At 41.7% G+C, this 19,551-nt stretch overlaps 2 protein-coding genes across 5 annotated transcripts in view; one reads left to right on the top strand and one right to left on the bottom strand.

Moving 5' to 3' along the window:
• Nucleotides 1–231: 231 nt before the first annotated feature.
• On the top strand, nucleotides 232–18,714 carry TCP11L1 (t-complex 11 like 1). The gene is made up of 10 exons (XM_068399503.1): nucleotides 232–353; nucleotides 4,132–4,297; nucleotides 7,506–7,638; nucleotides 10,736–10,856; nucleotides 11,426–11,646; nucleotides 12,742–12,878; nucleotides 13,326–13,522; nucleotides 13,880–14,061; nucleotides 14,725–14,897; nucleotides 15,100–18,714. Exons 2-10 carry the CDS (start codon nucleotides 4,144–4,146, stop codon nucleotides 15,333–15,335), a joined length of 1,554 nt encoding a protein of 517 aa, XP_068255604.1. The 5' UTR covers nucleotides 232–353; nucleotides 4,132–4,143; the 3' UTR covers nucleotides 15,336–18,714.
• The window catches only part of CSTF3 (cleavage stimulation factor subunit 3), a 50,097-nt gene continuing 49,256 nt past the window's right edge, over nucleotides 18,711–19,551 (bottom strand). For all 4 annotated transcript variants that reach the window (XM_068399501.1, XM_068399499.1, XM_068399500.1 and 1 more), the window contains one exon: nucleotides 18,711–19,396. In XM_068399501.1, coding sequence (XP_068255602.1) covers nucleotides 19,194–19,396 — 203 coding nt within the window. In that variant the 3' untranslated portion in view covers nucleotides 18,711–19,193. The remainder of the gene's footprint in view (nucleotides 19,397–19,551) is intronic.

Here is a 19,551-nt window from a genome sequence, read left to right on the forward strand (position 1 = left end):
CTGCTCCTTGCTGAGACACATAGAGGCCAGCACCCCCCGCCTTCCTCCAAGAGCAGCGGTGAGCCGTTAAGAGCGAGGATTATTCTTACACCCTCGGTACGGAGGAGAGCGGAGCCCCCGCTCCTCTCGGCCCACTTTGGGGGGGAAAAAAAAAGCAATAAACGCCCAGAGCGGCAGCGGGGGCTCCTCGCTTCGCTTCGCCCCGCCCCGGCGCGGAGGGGCGGCGGGGCCCGGCGCGGGGCGGGCAGCGTGGGGCCGCTCGCTCGGCAGCCGCTGCGGCCGCCTCCGGCCCAGCCTCGCACCGCCGGCCGGCAGGAGGGAGCCGGGGCCCGCGGCTCCTTCTCCGAGGGGCGGTAAGGCGGCGGCGGCGCGGCCTGGGGAGGCGGCGGGGCCTTAGGCGGCGGGGCGGGGAGGCCGCCGGGCCTTCGCGGGCCTGGGGCGGCGGGGAGGGCCCTGGGCCCGGCAGGGCTGGGAGCGGGCGGCGGCGCGGCTCGGGCGGGGGCTGCCTGCGGGACTGGGCCCGGGCAGCGCTGCCGCCGGGCCCTGTTTGCTGGGGAAGGTGGCTGGATTCGGTGCTGGCCCAAGGAGGCTGCTACATCCCCTTTTCTCTCCGTGCCTTGCCCGTTTGGCGTCTGGAAAAACACCCCCCGGCTGCACCGCAGGGGCTCGTTTTCCATGTGGCCCTTTTATGAGCCTCAGTGGCGCCTGTGCCTGGAGCTGCTGCCACCGCCCCGCCTGGGCAGTGGGGAGAAGGGGCCGTGAAACTTCTGAACCCACGTGAAAGTAGTGCGGGGAAATTGGTTCCCAGTACTGGGGAGGGTGAGGGGGTGGAATAGTAACATTGCTGCTACGTGATGGGGTATTTTTGTTACAATAACTTGTGTGGGCTCTTTTGGGAGACCCTGCTGGTGGACCGGGACTTTCAGGGCCTTACACAGAACAGGTTGCAGATAGGGAGAATGGTAGAAGTTCACAAGCATCCCTTGTAATTTGGAAGAGGGACAGAGGACAGGCTGTGGCTTCACCACGCAGAGCTCAGGTGTAGCTTGCCCTTTAGTGGGTTATGAGGGAAAGTAGGTTTCGATGTGGCAGGTGAACAGAGGGAGAAGGAGAGAGTTCAGCACTGGAACGGAGCTTGGAGAAATGTGGCCTTCAGGGCTTGCGTGTATGGCCTGCAGGTAAGGGGAGTTGTCAAGTCTTACCTCACACAGAGCAGTGGGGCCACGCTTGAAGTCAGGAGGAACTGCTTCAGCCTTATGTGTGCTCTGTAGAAGCACAATGAAGTTTATTTAGTGCTGGTGTGTGTCAGATGATTTGAGGACCTTTGATGAAGAGAACCTGTGGAAAATATTTTGTTTGCATTTTAATATGTTGGTTTTTCTCTTGCATTTCTGTTTTTATTAAAAATAAATTGAAGGAAAGTGCCCAGAAGTAGACTTTGCTGTATTAAGAGTCAGAATTGTTTCTGTGAAAGGAGAGATGATGATCACGCTTTTGGAAGAGGTATTGTCAAGCTTATTTACCCAGTGGAAAGAGGATTTGTTCTAGATGTGTTCTGGCAAATAATAGCAGTAATCCAGCAGAAAAGAGTAGACTGTTGCAAACTAAACCAACAAGTGTGCCTGTTTACCTCATCTGCTGAACAGTCATTTGGTAGAATGGCCCAGGAGTTCTTGTACCCACTTTCCACAGCTGAAATAGGATTTTTTTTTTAACAAATGGTATTTAAATGAAATTGTTCATTTTGGGACTGTAGCTTGTGATCTGCTGTTTTATGGAAAGCGATACTTTAGGATGTGGTCTGCGTGGTAGGAATGATGGCCCGGTGGGCAAAGCTGGGGGTAGTAATCATGAGACTGATTATCATCTTGGCTCTGTCATTTATCTTCTGTGAGTCCTCAAGCAACTTAACTTACATGTCAGTTTCCTCTCTGTAAGTAAGATATATTATAATATTTCTCTGCTTTTCTAAGGGTAGTGAGGATAAAGTGCAGTGAGAGATTGCAAGGCACTATGAAGCGTCCTGTGCATTAAAGACCTAAGTGGGCCTTAGTTGAGTCACTTTGTGCTTCAGATTTTGACTTCAGGAGGATGCTTTGTGGCAGAGAATGGATAGGAAGAACAACAGCCTAGTCTGGTTGAATGAATGTGGAAGCCTTTATGAGAACGCTTCTATTCTAGGCGAACTCAACAACACGTTTGCCTTCTCTGTTTAACCAGCCCTATCATATAATTTCTATTGCAGCTTTTGCTATGATCTTCTCTGTTAACTGCTTCTTTATTAAGAGCTACTCGTCCTCTTGCTGCTAGAGTGTTTGCAGTAACAGACATCTCGTCCGCTAGACCACAGATCCACTTCTCCTGGAGTATGTCACTGGTTTCCTACCAGTGGTTTCCCACTGGTTTCCTACTTGCATGCTGGCTTGGATGCCTTGCATTACACATAGCTGGAGGTTATCTCTGCCTTAGCTAAAAGGGTTAAAAGGATGACTGCAGCTCTGCACAGACTGCTATGTTCTTGTCCCAGCTGGGATTCTCTGGGTGTGTGAAGGGGGAGATGATCAGGCATTTGGGGCAGGGACATCAGTGACTCTGTTCCAGCTAGAGATAATATATGGGTCTAACAATACCTGTACTGATGTCTTAGTTTTCCTGTGTAATTTATCCCATGCTTTTTATGCTTTGTTTTCTTTTCTAAAATAGAAATCACACAGTGCTGTGGGCAAGTGTTGTGTGTTGTTTTGTGTCTCATGCATCTAGCAAGGTGAGGATCCTGAGTCATTGCTGTAGAACAAAACCATTTCTTACATGCACTGAGCTTTCCAGCTGTCCTGTAGAATCACATTGGCGCAATCAATTTAAGCAGTGATGGAGTAGGGTTAGTTATTACAGCTGTTGTATGAAAATAAACATCTCTCAGTGCTGCATTTTATAGTTCTACACTGTTGCTTGCTTATGCTGCAGCCTCTTCTGTGTAGGCTTTGCTGCTGCAAGTATTTTTTTCTAGTAGCTGTGAGGTGCCTCCGGAGGCTGTGTCTCTTGCTGAGAACTTGTTTCTTTCAAATTTTGAAAGTGAGGATGGTGAGATCCTAGGTGGAAAAGGAAGTAGTTGTTTTCCCAGGAGCTTGCATTTTTTTCTTCTGAAAGGCAGACTCTTCCTGACTTCCCACTTCACAGAATGTCCAGGTTATTTAATTGAGTTAGAGACATCATATGCTTTCTAATAGTTTTGTAAAATTGAAGTCTGAACAGTAGCTTCCTGTATGATAGAGAATTTTCAATGGTAAGATGTGCAAATTGTGTTCTTCAGAGAGAAATCTGACTATTAAATAAGTGAAGATAATGAATGGTGAGAAGTGCTTTTCTAACGGTCGTTTTTTCCCTGTAACTTCGGGTACACTGCAGGTATCTGTGGTGTAATACAAATATTTAATATCTAATGTTTAGTAAACTAAAACTTTAAATACTAGAACTGTGTTCTTTGCTGTCTTTCTTAAAAAATAAACCTGATATTTTATGCATAAATCATCACTCTTACATGGAATGAAAATATGGGAGTAGATTTTTATATTAATTTGTCTCCAGTCCTTTTCCTGCTTCTTAATGCATTTGGACAGCTCAGAGTGAAAACTTTTAAGTTCCGAGCAGTTGGGGCAGATCATAGTTGAGGAGTGTGTTATGTTCAGAAAGCTTTAGCGTTATGTAGTGGGGAGGGAAATGTCTCATTTGGAATAGTCTTTTTGTGAAACATGTTTGTAATACTCTTCTGAAAATGTTCTTCACTGCTCTCTCATAAGCAATGCTAAGAAAGAAAATTAAATACATTTTTCTTTCTCATCTGTATGCATTATGGTGAGGGAACAGTTTCAGATTTTTGAGAACTTACTAGGAATGGAGATTAAGTAAATGGTGGCTGTGTTGAAAGCATCGCGTTTTGTGTAAGATGGGAAGTGAGTCATTGAGTCCAGGTCCCCTGCCATTATGAGAATGACATCATATAATTCCTCATAAGATTCCTTTTATTCTTATTTTTTTCTTAATCAGGAGAGCTTCTGGTGATGTTTTCCCACTCAGCCATGTCAGAAAATGCTTATTCATTCCCTTTTTCATCTTTTTTCTTTTTCTGAAAAGAACCAACTGAAAATGTCTCAGAATCCTGACAAGCCCCATTCAAGTGAAGAAAAGTTGAGTGGTTTGGAGGATGATCAAGAGGAGAGCTTGGACAACCCAGATCAGTCTATCAGAAAAAGAATACGACAGAGTGCTCCAGGGTCACACAGAGATGATACACCGAAGTGTAAGCAGAACTTCTTTATTAGGGGGGAAAAAAGTAAATTCTATATTTTTTTTTTTGATGGAGACAATCACGGCGTTGTACAGCATTGAGTGCAATTTTGACTGTTTTGCAATGAAATATTGTGTGACTCCTCATCATTTGCTTTGAAACTATTTGTAGCACCTTTGTCCCCATTATGTTTTAGTACTTAATTGTTTGCAATAACCACGTTGCTCTGAGCCACGTGTATCTTCGATACCTTTGTGTGTCTGCACTCAGGGAAAGGATAAGCACTACTCCAGTACATTCTAGCTGAACTGTTGCTGCTGTTTGCATTATCAGCTGAACCTTCTGGATTGTTGCAGCTTCTGTTTCTACTGCAGGGCAAGGAAGGCTGTTATCAACAAAGTAATGTCCTGTCACCCCCTCCCAATACAGATGGAAAGTTGTATATTTAATCCTAATACTACTTCTGGTCTCAAGCAGGACTGCATATTTTAAGTTTATTCTTAGGGCATATTTTTCTTTGTCATTCTGCTTGTAACATGAGAAGCTGGATGCAAGATGGCTACCAATTATTTCTGGCAAACCTGCAGATAAAACCAAGGGGAAGTTTTCTGATCCCAGAGATTCAATTCAAAGAGGCAGAATTGCTCAGACAACTAGTTCCAAATTTCTGTAGAGAGTGTCTCAACATGTAACATTTTATTTGTTGCATTCTTTTTTTTTTTTAATAGTGTTCATTATTACTTGAGGTTTAGTGTTGTGCTTAGTGTCATGCTACACAGAGGAGATGTTCTGAGGGAGCTGATGTCCTTGTTATGTCTTGCTGGTTGCCTGATAGAAAACGTGGTGTATGTATGGAAAGAGGCTATGAGCACGTGAAAGTAAAACGCATAGCACTGTCTTGCACTGCTTTGTACCACAAAGAAGTCATTGGTCTCAAGCCCTCCCCTCTTGTAAGGGAGCAGATATGAGAATGAAGTAACATCATTTACCAAAGAATGCTCTTAAGTCAAAGACTCTTGGCTTTTAGTGCATCCACTGCTAGAGTGAAGTCATTTGGCAGTCAGACAAGAGCACTCTGGTTTGGCTGTGAACTTTGTTGTCCTGCTAGTTCTACTGAGAATATCAATCCTTGCTGTGTTCCCAGCATCACTGTGCATCACTGTGCAAGATTAAGCTTCAAGCAGAAGGAAATAAGGGTTTAAGAGCGCTGCATGAAAAGAGCAAGATATTAATGAAAAATTAGCACATTGCAACCATACTGTATGTACTTGGAACAGCTTTGAATGGCAGAGAAGTGATGGACAGTTACTTATAAGGGACCTTTTCTATGTTACTAGCTTAAGTCCAGTCAAACTGGATTATCAAATGAGGCAGACATGATAGTTTGCCTAAAACATACCTCAGTGAACCCAGCCTATGAAGATACCTGGTTGATTTCTTTAATTTTGAGAATTAGTATGTCGCTCCTGTGCCCAAACTGTAGTTGAAGTGAATGAGCTACAGGGAGGGATCGATCCATTAGGGCAATTCTGTTGTGGTTCTTTTCCCACCTTCTGCTCTGCTCGATGTTTCTAATGATCTGGCCTTCTCCTTTTTCTCAAATACCTGGACCAGAGAAGAGCTGCGGTGCTTCTTCTAACTTTTGGCAAGGCATTACAGGGGCACCCACACGCACTGCTTGCACTGATGCTAGCACAGCTAGGAGGAATCTTTACAACAAAGAATCAGTGGCAACAGGTTTAAGTTGGCTTCAGTGGGGATGGGATTAGTTGTGGGGTTCCCACGGGACAACGGTCACGTACTGAATGAGCTATGTCCAGGCATGTCCAGGGGGTGGTAATGGGGTGGTGATGAACTAGCCAATCACAATACAGAACAAGGGCCTTGGCTATGAGACCAACAAGATATGGGGGAAGTTGAGGACCTTGGCTATGAGAAAAATAAGATACAGGGAAGTTGAAAAATAAGAAAGAATGCTGCACCTGCAAGATATAACTTTTTAGCATAAGCCAATCAGAACTAACATAGAGGCGTGTGAACAAAGCATACTAACCAATCACAATAGAAATGACACGTACACGGAGCGTGTACAAAAATAGAATAGTATAAATGTACCCTCAATAGAATAGTATAAGTGTACCCTCAAATACGAAAATAAACGAGATCTGCTTAACGATCATATTGGTCTGCGTGCATTTACTCCGTGCCCTCTCAAGATAACGGAAACAATTACTCCCCTAACCAGCGTTGCCTACACCCTTGGCACCTTCTCTGCCTTTATGTTGACTTGGTTTTAGGGCTGTGACACTCTTGCAGTACTGCAATGCCAGTAGTGTCCCAGGAACATGCTGTGTAGTTCAGAACAATTAGGAGCCATAATTCCCGGTGCATACAGGAAGCAAATTAAGTTTTCTGAAAGTGTCCGTGTCCCTCTTCTACCTTCTAGATTTCTATAGTCAGTCACTACCTTTGTCTCCTGCCTGATGAAAACTGGCCTGTTTTTTCAGGTTTGGCTCTTCCTCCTACTCGTATGCCCCAGGGCCCAGTATGAAGCTGCTTGTCCATCCTTGTCAGTCCCAAATGCCTGCCAGAGGAAGAGGTCTTAGGCATTGGTCTTGACGTCCTTTGTCACTTGGACGATGGCCTCTAGGGAAAAAGAGTCTGGAGAAGTGCCAGTTGCACTGGAAGTAGTGAGAATAATTAGCTACTTGTACGTTATTGCTTAATGTTAGTGGTGGTTTGTTTGCCGACTGCTTTTGAGATGAAGTCACTTCCTTGAAAAATATAAAATTGAAATGGCAACTTCTACACAGTAATTGGGGAAATAGTGCAGTGAAAATACTAGTATTTTTAATTATTTCTTCCTACAGTATGGAGAAAGATGCTAACATACTATTAAGCAGTCCTAAAGAAGTGGGGTTTGGGTGTGGGGTTTTTTTGGTTTTGTTTTTTTAAAAGAGCTTGGTGGAACTTGGAAGCAATTGACATACTGAGCCCAGAATATCAACTGGGGTTCGCTGCTTTGTTTTCTGTAATACTCCAAACCTGTGTCATCCACCAGCTGGGAAAGGAAGGGAAGGAAAGGAGAAGGATCTTCAGCTGATACTGTCTTTTGGCCCTCTGTACTGTCAAGAAGGTGGAAAGGGTCCAAAAGTATTAGCAGACTTTTCTTCCACAGACTTTTATAGATAACTGTCTGACAGTTTAATTTATGTTGCAGCTAGTCCTTCTCGGCCTGTGTCAATAGAAGAGCTCATGGAAACAGCTAAGGGAGTAACCAACATGGCACTAGCACACGAAATTGTTGTTAATGGAGACTTCCAGATAAAACCAGCTGAATTACCAGAACACAGGTAAGATTGTTACCAAACAGATACATAAATTAAATTTGCATTTGTAGAACTGCAGAACAGCTCTAGTGGATCAGGTAAAGGCTCTGGCTAGTATCTTCTTGTCTGGCAGTGCCTGACATGAGATAGGAAAGAGCATAAGAAGAAGAATGTAAGCGTGCAGTTCTGCTTCCTCAGAAACATGTGTGCATGAAAGTTGAACCTCTTGGAGTAATTGCTTGGGTGTGTGCGGTGCAAATCTCAGTGTGATGTGGTTTCTGTCAGTGTTCCCTTGTCCCAGGAGCCTGAGTCTTCTGGATACCCAAGCCTAGCTGCGGATGCAGGTAGTGCTGTTAAGCTTTTACTGCCTGAGGGAATAAGATTACACTCTTTTAGGTTTTTCTGAGCCTAATGTCTGTTTCTCTAGGGATTTTTTTTGAAGAGATTCCAATGTTTTATTAGCTTAGTCCTTGCTCCTTTTAAATTTGATGTCTTTCCTTTTCTGTCTGACCTACAGTAATTCTATCCCCTGCTGAGAGGAGAGAGGGAGAACAGAAGAGGCCTTGATATCTGTGGTCATGTATCAGCCAGCGTAGCTGACCCAGTCATATCGACAGATGCTTCATCTGCAGTTCCTTTTTCCTTCACACACACAGAGATATGGCTGACAAAGTGTTTCCTGGGTTAATTTGTGAAAGTGAGCGCATATTTAATGGAAGAAACTTAGTCCATGTTGGAACCAGAATGTTGTCTGTAGGTGTCTGTGTTTGAAAGAGAGACCCCAGAGCACATTATCTTCATGGGTGCTGCAGGAGAATATGCTATGGATGGCTCTTAGAACACTGGCATTGGTTGTCCTCTACAGAAAGTCATACTGAGACAAAAGGTCTGATGCCCATCTCCACCAAAACAAGGTGACAGTGGTTCCTGTTAGCATTAGTAACGAGAGGATGTTGCTTGGAACTAGAATTGTCCCTGACCGAAAAGGCAGCAATGGAAACAGTCTCATCTTCCCTTCTCCATCTGCACTATTCCTGTCTTTCCAGCTCTGACACCAGCGTATTATACCAGTGGCATTTTATTAGTGGCTGTGGACTACTAAACAATAGAAACCAAAGAAAATGTGCTCATGCTATTAAATATCCTGAACCTTGTGGTCCCAGCAGGAATTGCCTTTGAGTGAGGGCTGAATGGAGCGGATGAGGGTCTTTGCTATACTTTGTGCACTTGTCTCAGCCTCTGAGTTGGTAGGGAGGGAAATCGTGGCCCCCTTAAATGATGAAGACAAACAACATTTAACTGAGCTAGGACATGACAACAGACATCTCTGTTGTCCATCAAGACTCACACTTTAGAGCTCAAGCATTGATTTGATCTGTCTTCTCAGCACCCTCTTTCAGTGTCTGCCTTGTCTGTTAGACAGACCCAGGCAGTGTGGTCCAGTCCTTCTTTGTTGCCTTACTTGCAGGTCGCATGCAATTCCTGTGTGGTCCCATGAACTGGGACCTGTCTCTAGCCTGCACAAATGCTGCCTCTGAAGCAAGCATTGGAAGGTATGCCTGCGACACGCAAAGCTCATTCTCCCCATTCTACGTTATCTTCTCTGTCCCAGCAGCTTCTGGGGGAACTTCCATCAGGTGTTTTATGCTTGGCAGTTGATGGCTGAGAAGAAATGCTTCACCCGAAGTCCAACAGTTAAGAGTGCTGTTCTATTCAGCATCTGCTTCTCCGTATTCCTTCACATGGACTTCTCACATGAAAGTGTGCTGTGGTAGTGGATAACTTTTCTGGTATGCCTCAGTGCCATAAAATTGATGTCAGCAGTGTTCAGGGAAGAAGGATTTTAGCATGTTTTCTTTTTTCCATCCTTTCTTCTTTCCCCACCCCTTTAAAAAAAAAAAAAAAAAAAGGAAAAGGAGGGAAAGAGCTGGGGACCTATGCTGGACTTTGGGAAGTTGGATGCTTTTGCTCACTGATGCTGAGCAGCAGCTGTAGTTCACCAGAGGGGCTGATTTGCATCTCTTCACCTGATGACAGAAACAGATGTACTGCAGAGGTCACCTCGCTCAGGAGTGCCTGGGCTTTGTGATGGGCCAGGCCTGCTTTAGTACAAGATCCCTAAATTTGGCTTTTGTGAGGGTTTTGTGTACAGCTATTTACCACCTAGAAAAGAAAGAGCAGTCCTTCCGATTTTGCTTGAAGAGGGACTCTGGAATCTTCCTTAGATTAAATGTTTTATGTTGTGTGTATAGCTTGGAGTCCCCCGCAGCTTGAATGTGTGTGTAGACAAGTGGTTGGAGGAGAAAGCAGCAGTGACTGTATTTGCAGCTGTGAGCGCTGTCAGTAGTGCACGTCCTGGCTAGTCTTAGAGGGCCACAGGGCATAGGTGCCTCTGGGCGCTGCCTGAACCTCAGCTGCACAGGGAAGTGCCTTAGGAGCCTGGTGCTGGTTGTGGGCACTCTTTGTGTGCGTGCACGTACATGTGAGCATTTTACTTCTTTGGTGTTCAAGTTAAACCTGATGTGGACAGGAGCCTGCCTGCTGAAGAGGAGTAACTTTCAGTATTTGAATTAGGAATTGGTACTGAAGCAGTGGAATTCATTTGTTTTTTTACACAAACTGAACTGAGCCTTTATCTCAAGAGTACCTGCAGTATTTATGCGTTGAAATGCAGAAGCTTTTGTGTCAAGGAAGATACTTCGTTTGTGTTAGGTTTACTTAATGAATTTTAGTTAGTAGAATTGTATTTCCTGAGTGAGGCTTTTGCAAGACACAGGAATACTGGTCTTTTGAAGACAAGCTGTAATTTTTTTTTTTTTCCTCCAGTTGTTTACTTTAGAGGTAGCATATGGTAGATACTTTCAAGGATTTTCATTTGTAGCCGCCTTTGCTTGTGTGTAACCCTTTATTAGGCTATAAGCCATTCCAAATCCTGTGTCCAGTTTTTCTTGCTTTTCTGAGTAACTTAAAATGACAGATCTCTTCTCTGTTAATTGTCATATATCCATTATTACATTATATTCATATTATTACATGCTGTTCTTCAGGAACTGCAGGTTATCTATGTAAGGTGGTACAGGGACAAGGATTGTTCTTTTTAACTAGTCATATTTACCCACAGCTTAGAAAAAAAAGTAAGAGATATTGTGCATAAAGCTTTCTGGGATTGTCTGGAAGCTCAGCTAAAGGAAGATCCACCGACATATGACCATGCAATTAAACTACTGGGAGAAATTAAAGAGGTAAGATGATGTGATATCAAGGTAAACTATTGAATTTGTGTAGCTGCATTGATACGAATGGGCAAAAGTGGTTGAAGTTTGGCTTTTCATAAAGGACTCTCTTGATCTCTTTCATTACTATATCATTGTCTGTGAACATATATAAGTTGTATGACCCTAGAGGAGAAATTTGAATATAAAAACAAATGCAAAACAATGTAAGATGAATAAAAGGTTAAGTAGTACTAGTTTCATAATTCCAAGCTTCCTTCTTTTTATGAGAAAATACCAAAGAATGCTTATGGAATTAGTTAGGGAATCAGTGAGAAGCCCCAACACTGGGCTGACAAAACCAAGTACAACAGTCTTAAGTACGATCTGTACTACAGAGTATTTACCTCTTCAGTATCATACAGAATGAGGTGAAACACTTGGAGTTGGTGAATAGTTGGTTTAAAAAAAAAAAAGAAAAAAATGATTTCACTTGTAAAGGGCAATTAGTTTACATAAAAAGTGGTTCAGTAACTGTTTCGATCCTTGTAGTCTTTGATATGTAGAACTAATGCACTGTTAAAAACTTTCTGTTTCAGAATCTCCTGTCTTTCTTGTTGCCTGGTCATACTAGACTGAGAAGCCAGATTACAGAAGTTCTTGATCTGGATTTGATAAAACAGGAGGCAGAGAATGGGGCCCTTGACATTTCAAAGTTGGTCGAATTTGTTATTGGGATGATGGGGACTCTCTGTGCTCCAGCTCGAGATGAAGAAATTAAGAAACTGAAAGATATTCATGAAATAGTTCCTCTGTTCAGGTACTGAAATGGTATTTATTAGTCATGTTGAGAGTCCCTTAAATAATTTTAGATATGGGGGGGTTTCCATCAGGGCAACCTGCAAAGCTTTGTAGAAAAAAAAAAAAGTGACAGGGGAAAGGGATATACTTGTGGATGTGAAGGGGAGAGATGCTCCAGAAGTCTTTAACAAGGACCCTTTTTGTTCGGGTGGAGTATTTGTCTGGCTCCCGCATGTCACTGAAGGACATTTTCTTAAATGCCACATGCATGTAAGCCTGAAGATAGCAGGTGAAGGGTCTGTTTGTATCAGAATTTAGTACAAACAGCAAAAGAGATAAAAAGGCAAGCAGGAGCACAGGAAAAAGCTATTATTGTTCTCCAACTGGTTCTTCTTTTCCCCCAAACTGAGCTCTCTCTACCCTTCAACCCCACTCCCTGTGTAATATCTTTTCAGTTCTAAAGGGAGTGTACGTACCACATCTGGGAGCACAGAGGCTTCTGCTTTGTCACCGTGTTCTCAGTTGAACAGCTCAAGGTCTCAACAGTTAGAAAAAATTTCATTAACCTTGCTGTTCTCTAATTTGATAAGCTTCCAAGAGCTCAGGATTGACTTGGCAGAAATATTGCTAGCAGGAATTAGGTTGCTTTGAAATTAAGGTGGTTTTATTTTTTTTGTTTGTTTGTTTATTGGGGTTTTTTTCTCTTTTTCTTTTTTTCCCCTTGGGTCTGGTTATTCACTTCCCACTGCGGTTGGCTTATAGGCTGCCAACAGAGCTAGTGTGCAAGCTTGGAAATCCAGATGTCACTTTATGTATTCAACATACGATATTGCACATCCTGGGAAATACAATCTATGGAGCTAGTAAAGTTAATTCCATGGAGGCTTTTTTACAGGAGAGCAAGTTTTATTTCCTGCTTGGAAGAGGCACATGCATGCATGTACATGCTTGCTCAAGCTTTCTCTCTGTCTCGTGCTCTTAAATTATTAAGCACCCTGTTAATGTTTCCCATGCATGTTTTTGCTCTTTCCTTAGACAATCTGTAATAAATCTTGTAAACAGTACCTCTTAAACATCTGCAGCCTTGAATAACTTTTTCTGTTTGTTTGTTTAGAGCAATTTTCTCTGTATTAGACCTAATGAAAATGGATATGGCAAACTTCGCTGTCAGTAGTATTAGGCCAAAATTAATGCAGCAGTCTGCTGAATATGAAAGAAAGAAGTTTCAGGAGTTTCTTGAGAAACAGCCAAGTATGACTTTATTCCTTTCTTTCTTCCCCTCTGACCTCCCAGTAAACTGTGTGTCTTTGCTTATAGATCATGAAAAGAAATCAGATTTTTTTTTTATAAGTTCTAGAATTCATATGGTAAATGACAGCTTGTGCCCCAAAACCGTGGTTTGAAAAAATCTGCTGGAACAATAGTTCTGCACTTAGTACACTGGATCTTCAGTGTCATTTCAATACAGTGTAAGGAATAATTAGCTGTCATCATCTCACCTCCAATTTCCTGTAGCTGTGTGGTTTTAATTTTGTTTTAGATGTTCTGCTTAATGCAATTAATAAATGCATGTCAATGACTGATACCATGGGTATTAGGAATAGTAACTAAAGGGATTATTTCAAAATTATTGGTGGGAAAAACCTAACTTTGAAAAGGAATTTTCTTAACAAGACTTTTTTCCCCCTGCTCTTCCAGATTCTTTAGACCTTGTCACAAGGTGGTTGCAAGAAGCAGCCGATGATCTTGCAAAGCCGAGACATGAAATGTTGCCTCCCCACTGTAGTGCTGATGGTGCCACTGGTGGAGCTTCTGCCTTGTGCTCCACTGCTGTACAGAATCAGGCCTATCTGAAGCTCCTGAAGTGGGATCACCTAAACAGGCCTTTTCCAGAAGTAGGTATTTAAGAAAAAAATTGATTTCTGTGCTTGCTCTGCTTTTCTGTTTCTGGCATATAACAGAAACTGTTTGGACTTGTAGTCTTGCAACAAGTACAATGCTAAAACATTTATCTCTTGATTGAGAGCTCTTGTAGCTCTTAGGTACTTCTTTTTCAGTATTGAAACTTACTTAGTTGGAAAAGAGGAGTTAATTCTTTTCATTTTGTTCCCAATACTCGCCTGCTGAGCACGGGTTGCTCTTTTCCGTGTCTTTGTCTTATCTTCACTGCTGTGAGCAGGCAGGCATCACAATGTCACTTCACAGCCCAGCGCTGTGACTTTATTCTGCGCTGCCTTCTTCCTTCTTTGCAGACAGTGCTGATGGACCAGGCCCGCTTTCAGGAAATACAGCTGGAACTGGAGCAGCTCCTCTTGACTGGGACAGTCCTTCTGGTGACGTTCAGTGCAGCAGGCTCGGCCCTCGTTGATATGCCTGGATTTGCTGAGAAAATCAAAACCTTTGTCAAGGTGCTGCTGACAGGAATGCATCTTCCGTGAGTATCGCATAGTCCTAGTCACACCGAGGCAGGTGTAATTCTGTTTTCACCCTAGTAAATAATCAGTTTAAACCTCTCTCTGGCTGTGGACCGTAGAATATGTAGAGGAAGTGATGAGGGCTTTTTATGAGCCCAGGCAGACAATTTTTATTCAGCTTACTCAGAACTGTCTTCTCTTGCTCTGTTCTTTCCTGAGATGTACATGCTCCTTTTTTCAGAGTGTGTTTTTCATGATGTCTGGTTGGCACGTAAGTGCAAGCAGCTAACCGCGCTCACAGTTTGGGCCAGGCTCCCTTGAGAATGTGAGTGTGGTACAGCAAGCTGCTTGTACTTGCTGTGCACAGTATGGATTGATAACTGTGTTTTGCATCAGTCAGAGCTGTCTGTGTAGGCAGAAGGTCAGCTCTTACTTGTATGGATTGTTCAGGCTGGAAATCTTTAGTGCTGTCCTACCTCCTTGTTTTATATCTCAAATTTATTTTTCATATATATAAAATGTATATATATGCTTTTTTATAGTCTGGCTTTATCTTGATTGTGCTTCTTCCATTACATTTGGTAAATAAGGCAACTATAATTGGATAGTTTATTTTTAAAAGGTGGGGGGAAAAAAGGGAATAACTAAAATAGCTGAGTAATACCCTACTCCACATTCTCTAGCTCCTTTAACCTGCAGGACTCTTTGGCTACCATCGGTGAAAAGGTGTGTGCTGAAGTTAACAGCTGCCTTTCCCAGCATGGGTTTACACCATTCTCAGCTGAGAGAGAGACTGTACTTAAAGGACAAATCCAAGCAGTGGCCAATCCGGATAACACCATATGCAAGCTAATAGGTATGCTTTGACAGATCTCAAGTGACCGCTTGTGTGTCCTTGTAAAACTGTTGGTGGCATGTCACGCACAGTTTCTCATTTAGTCTGTTTCAAATACTAGTTTACTAGTTCAGGCTTTATGTATTTTACATGAGATTACGCTGTTTCTAATTGACTGTCTCTTTTGAAAACAAACCAAAACCCTTGGTCCAATTTTTTCCAGATTCTCGAATTCAAAAGTTTCTGGAGAATTATCTTGCATCTAGTCACCAGAAATCATTGCCTGCTGTTCCTGGAGGATTAGGCCCTATTCAAAGAGAGCTGGAAGAGATTGCTGTCAAGTATGTTCGTCTTGTCAACTACAACAAAATGGTCTTCAGCCCTTACTACGATGCAGTCCTTGGCAAAATACTGACTAAGGAAGAATCCCAACTTGTAGGGAAGTCAGAAGAATCATAAAACCAGTTTGTATGCTACCAATATGGTATTGTCAGCTATTTTAAAAAATTGCACCACTACTTGTCTAGGAAAACAGCTTTCCGTGTAAATACTGGTTACGTTTAATTCTCTAGTGATGACTGATGAGAAAAATACATGAGATGCAAAAGGGCTTCTGAAATAAATGGTGAGAGAGAGATGTGTTTTTAATGTAAGTATGCAATCTGGGGGGGGGGAATGTCTTGGTAGTTTTCTGGCTGCAATTTTTAAATTTTTGAGCTGATGCTAGGTAGGACAAGTTTAAGAACCAAACTTTGTATTTAAGTGGCTCACTTTAGGGCATTTTACTCTAATTTACCATGAATTTAGTTGAATTAATCCAGAGCAGATTAGCAATGGGCCTTCCCAGAAGGGGTGATTTGGCTTTAAAAAAATCTTACTTTGAAGACTTAAGGAGTAAGCTAAAATTCTAGCTAAGAGAAACTTTAACAGGCAAAAAAACAAAGCCAAACAGCACTTTATTGTAACATTATGGTTAGTGTGGTAGGTGACTAGTTTTTTCTGCATTTTACTGCATTTTTAATAGCATTTTTTTGCTGTTTACGTGCAGATCTTACAAAACACATAATATATTTTTGTAGCAAATTTTCTGGTTATTGGGTAACTGTCCTCTGCTATGTACAGTACTTACAAAGGTGGCAATCTTATAGATTGCAGCTGTATTTATCTCTTGTAAAGACTTCAGAAGGGCAGAGCTAAAATGTTTTGATAAAAGTGGCATTTCTTACCTTTTTTTTTTTTTTTTTTGCTAGTAGTTTACTCCTTTTTATGTGAAATACTAATTTTAAAGTAAACTTTTGTCATTTTCAGAAGGTGGATTTAAAGTGTGTGAAACTTTAGGCTGAAAATTTTACTTGTTTTTTAAAACTGCAACTGCAGATGGTTGCATATTCAATCACGTCTTCAAAAATATCCAGGAAGTGCAGAGCACTATCGACAGTACAAGCGATTATAATGTACTCTGAGAAGTGAATGATTTAACATTAGTTTGAATACACAGGGAATATTTTCCGTAGAAGATTTTTTTCACTTTCTAGAGGTGTTCTTGAAACTGAAAATATTTGTAGGTCTTGAATTTAATTAGCTACATGTTGTATAGATGAGTGTTCACGGAAGAGCTCGATGATCTTACAGCCTTATTGCAATTTCAAACTCAGCTAGCAGGTAAGTACATTTGAAATTTCCCTCTAGTTGAGCACATCGCTGTATTACAGTAGTCAAAATTTGATAGTTATAAAGAGTAAGTGTCCCAAGTACTAGACTATCCAAAATAGAATGTGTTGTGGTCTTTAAAAAAAAAAACAAACCCAACAAGTTATGTAAAATAATTAAAGGGCCCTTTTATTGTTAACATCCAGGTTCATTTTATTAATCCAGTAGTCAACCAAAACAATAGAACTTCTAGAAGGAAGCACTTGATTATGAAGCAGTGTTGATGCTTCCCTTTCCAGTTTTCCTTTAAATGCCAGCGTGGATATAGCTGCACTAACTGAGTTTGGGGGAAGGTGGGGTAAGTAAGACCTTGTATTCCATATTAGCCTAAGCAACTACAAAACAAATCTTGTCTCGTTCATTACAAACCCCCTTCCCCAAGGGAAACAAACCACCAAAACCCTGTAAGACATCACCAGCTCAGACAAGTGCTTTTTCTCTTGGCTAAATGTACTCAGATAGTAACAGGGATGTCTGTCTGTCTTTGAATCTTTCTTTGATAACTCACAAATGAGTAGGTTGATTAGCCAGAAAAAAAGAGTTCTGAGGTAGTTTTTAGTGTGGTCTATTTCGTTGTTTGAATAAGCAAAGGATACCACAGGGGTCTTCAAGATTGCTGCATCTGCTTCCTGTACTTTGTTATTAGTGCAGGATCCACCTCAAAATATAACCTATAGCTCTGGAGCTTCAAAAAATTAATTCAGTAGTCTGCGTAACAAAAGAGCTACCAGAAACATTCTTGCTAGAGATATAAAAAAAATAAATGACCAAGACAAAGCTGTTTTAGTTTTTCTTAAATGAGAGTTGCGGAAGTTATAAATTGCTGCTGTTATTTTAGCATTGCCTAGAAGCTGCCTTTAAAGGCCCCTGTGAATTGTGCATACTACAAAAATTTAGATGCTGTAGGGGATGATCTCAAGGCTGTGGGGAGGAACAACATCATGGTGCAACAACATACTTAGAAAAGGCTTTGAAAAGTATGTGACTGATGCCAGACCAAATGGGACTGCATTATCAATAGATAAAATTGTACTTGCTTTATCTAGATGGCTGCTCACAGTTCTGGAATTCAGGGTCCAGATCTCCATGACGGCCAACTCCTGCTTACTCTGACATCGAAGCATGGATTGTGCTGCCAGTAGTGCATGCGTATTGCTCGCAGGGTCGATACAGTAAGTTCCGTCTCTCCTCACAGTAGGGCCTTGATCCTAAGGCTTCGTGTAGAAAAAAGTACAGCACCCACATCTGGCTCCAGTCTCACCTTTGGGGGGTGCACAGGAGTGTCTCCGTGCGTGGGTGTTGTAGGCCTTTCAGCAGTAAAGATCTAAAGAGACTAATAAATGCCCACAAGTGCAAATCACGTTAGTGATGTTCCCAGGTGTTTTTTTTCTTAATGATAGGAGTTGACAAATAGTTTCTCTACATCCTCTTTAAAAAAGGTAGGGAGATACGATTAAGTGGCAAAGCAAAAAAGAAATTCTAGGATTGATGAGGCCAGGCCTTACCTCCATGTGAACTTTTATATGGTTATACATACACTACATGTAGACTATATTTTAGTCCGGTCGATAGATGACTGTAGGTCAGTGCTCCCATATGCTGGTGGTGGGAATGGTTTTCAACTTGTCCGAGTATCATCTGAATTTCCTGTAGTCCACGGGGCTTCCTGTGGTCTTATCAGAGTGCAATTCTGAAGAGTCAATTACAAGTTAAAACCTAAAGTATGGATAGAAACTGCTTCGAAAGTTCATAGAGTGTTTTTGTCAGCTTGTTTGAAAATAACAGGTTAAACTACGTAGCTAATATATGAACATTTAGCTTTGTACATTAAGTGGAAGACCAATGCAGTTATCCAGGAACAGGTTGTGTTAGCTAGTACTGGACAATCCATGTTAAAAATACGTACTGAGTTCGTCTTATGATGCTGTCTTCTTTAAACCGTCATGGAATTAAAAGCAAAAGTATACTGTATCCTCTAGAAAAAGTGCGAAAAAAAGCTAATTCTAATATGTATGCTCTGATCAATTTCCTGTGATGGTCTTATTAACATCGCTTTTGAAGTGGCTGAGTAATATTTAAGAAGTACCTTGTTGTGTTTGAATAAAACCAGAATGAGGCATGATGTTAACGGATATCCTTTTATTTTAAAGGAATGTTGTTGTTCCATTTTCAACTACAAAACAGATTCCATACATTCTGCCATAAATAAAAACGAACAATAAGGCAGGACACTACATGGACGAACTGAGAACAGCTGTTTTCCAGAAAATGTGAATTAAAAATGCTTCACAAGTATAAGCCATCCAGTTTTTAAAATAAAACTGTTGAAAACCCACAAGATTTCAAGTGGTAGATGTGAACACCCTTGAAGAACAAAATGCAGTTTTGACATTTTGCACTTTTGGGGTTTTTTGTTCAGAGCACATTCTAAGGTTGTTCTGGCTGTTTTCAGATCAAGAACCATATGGGAGAAGAGGCACCACAGTAACAAAACCATTTTCAAGAATTTTTGTTTGCAGCTCTCCCTTTTAAAAAATGCTTGACTTTTAAGAGACTGATGGACTCAATGCAAGTCTTTGTCTATAACAACAGAACTCCAAACTTGTTTCACCGGATTCTCTTTTGCTGTCGTGCTCTGTAAATGTCGTGTACAGGGGGAACTACAGATCCTTTCTCCTCATCGTCGTCAGAATCTTCATGTGGTCTCTTAACAGCCTTATTGAGCATAGCGTTATTTTCCACAGGTCCATTGCCTTCCACGGCTATTTCAGGTAGGCCTCCGGTAATTATTCGTACAGCTTCATCAACAGCTTTAGAAAGAGAAAATTATTAATTTAATTAGTGAAGCTAAATTCCCTGATGAGGAATAAGCATGCAAACAGGGAGGCCAAGATAGATACGTTGTGGAGACTTACGGAACGTAAGACATTTTCCTACCCTATTCTCCTACAAGTGTTAAGAATTA

Source organism: Nyctibius grandis, chromosome 4 (assembly GCF_013368605.1).
Source record: "Nyctibius grandis isolate bNycGra1 chromosome 4, bNycGra1.pri, whole genome shotgun sequence".
NCBI lineage: Eukaryota > Metazoa > Chordata > Aves > Nyctibiiformes > Nyctibiidae > Nyctibius > Nyctibius grandis.

Coding starts and splice junctions, on each gene's coding strand:
- TCP11L1 (XM_068399503.1), top strand. CDS start 4,144: ATGTCTCAGAATCCTGACAAGCCCCATTCAAGTGAAGAAAAGTTGAGT. Junction 7,639..10,735: donor GCTGAATTACCAGAACACAG/GTAAGATTGTTA, acceptor ATTTACCCACAG/CTTAGAAAAAAAAGTAAGAG. Junction 10,857..11,425: donor TACTGGGAGAAATTAAAGAG/GTAAGATGATGT, acceptor TTTCTGTTTCAG/AATCTCCTGTCTTTCTTGTT.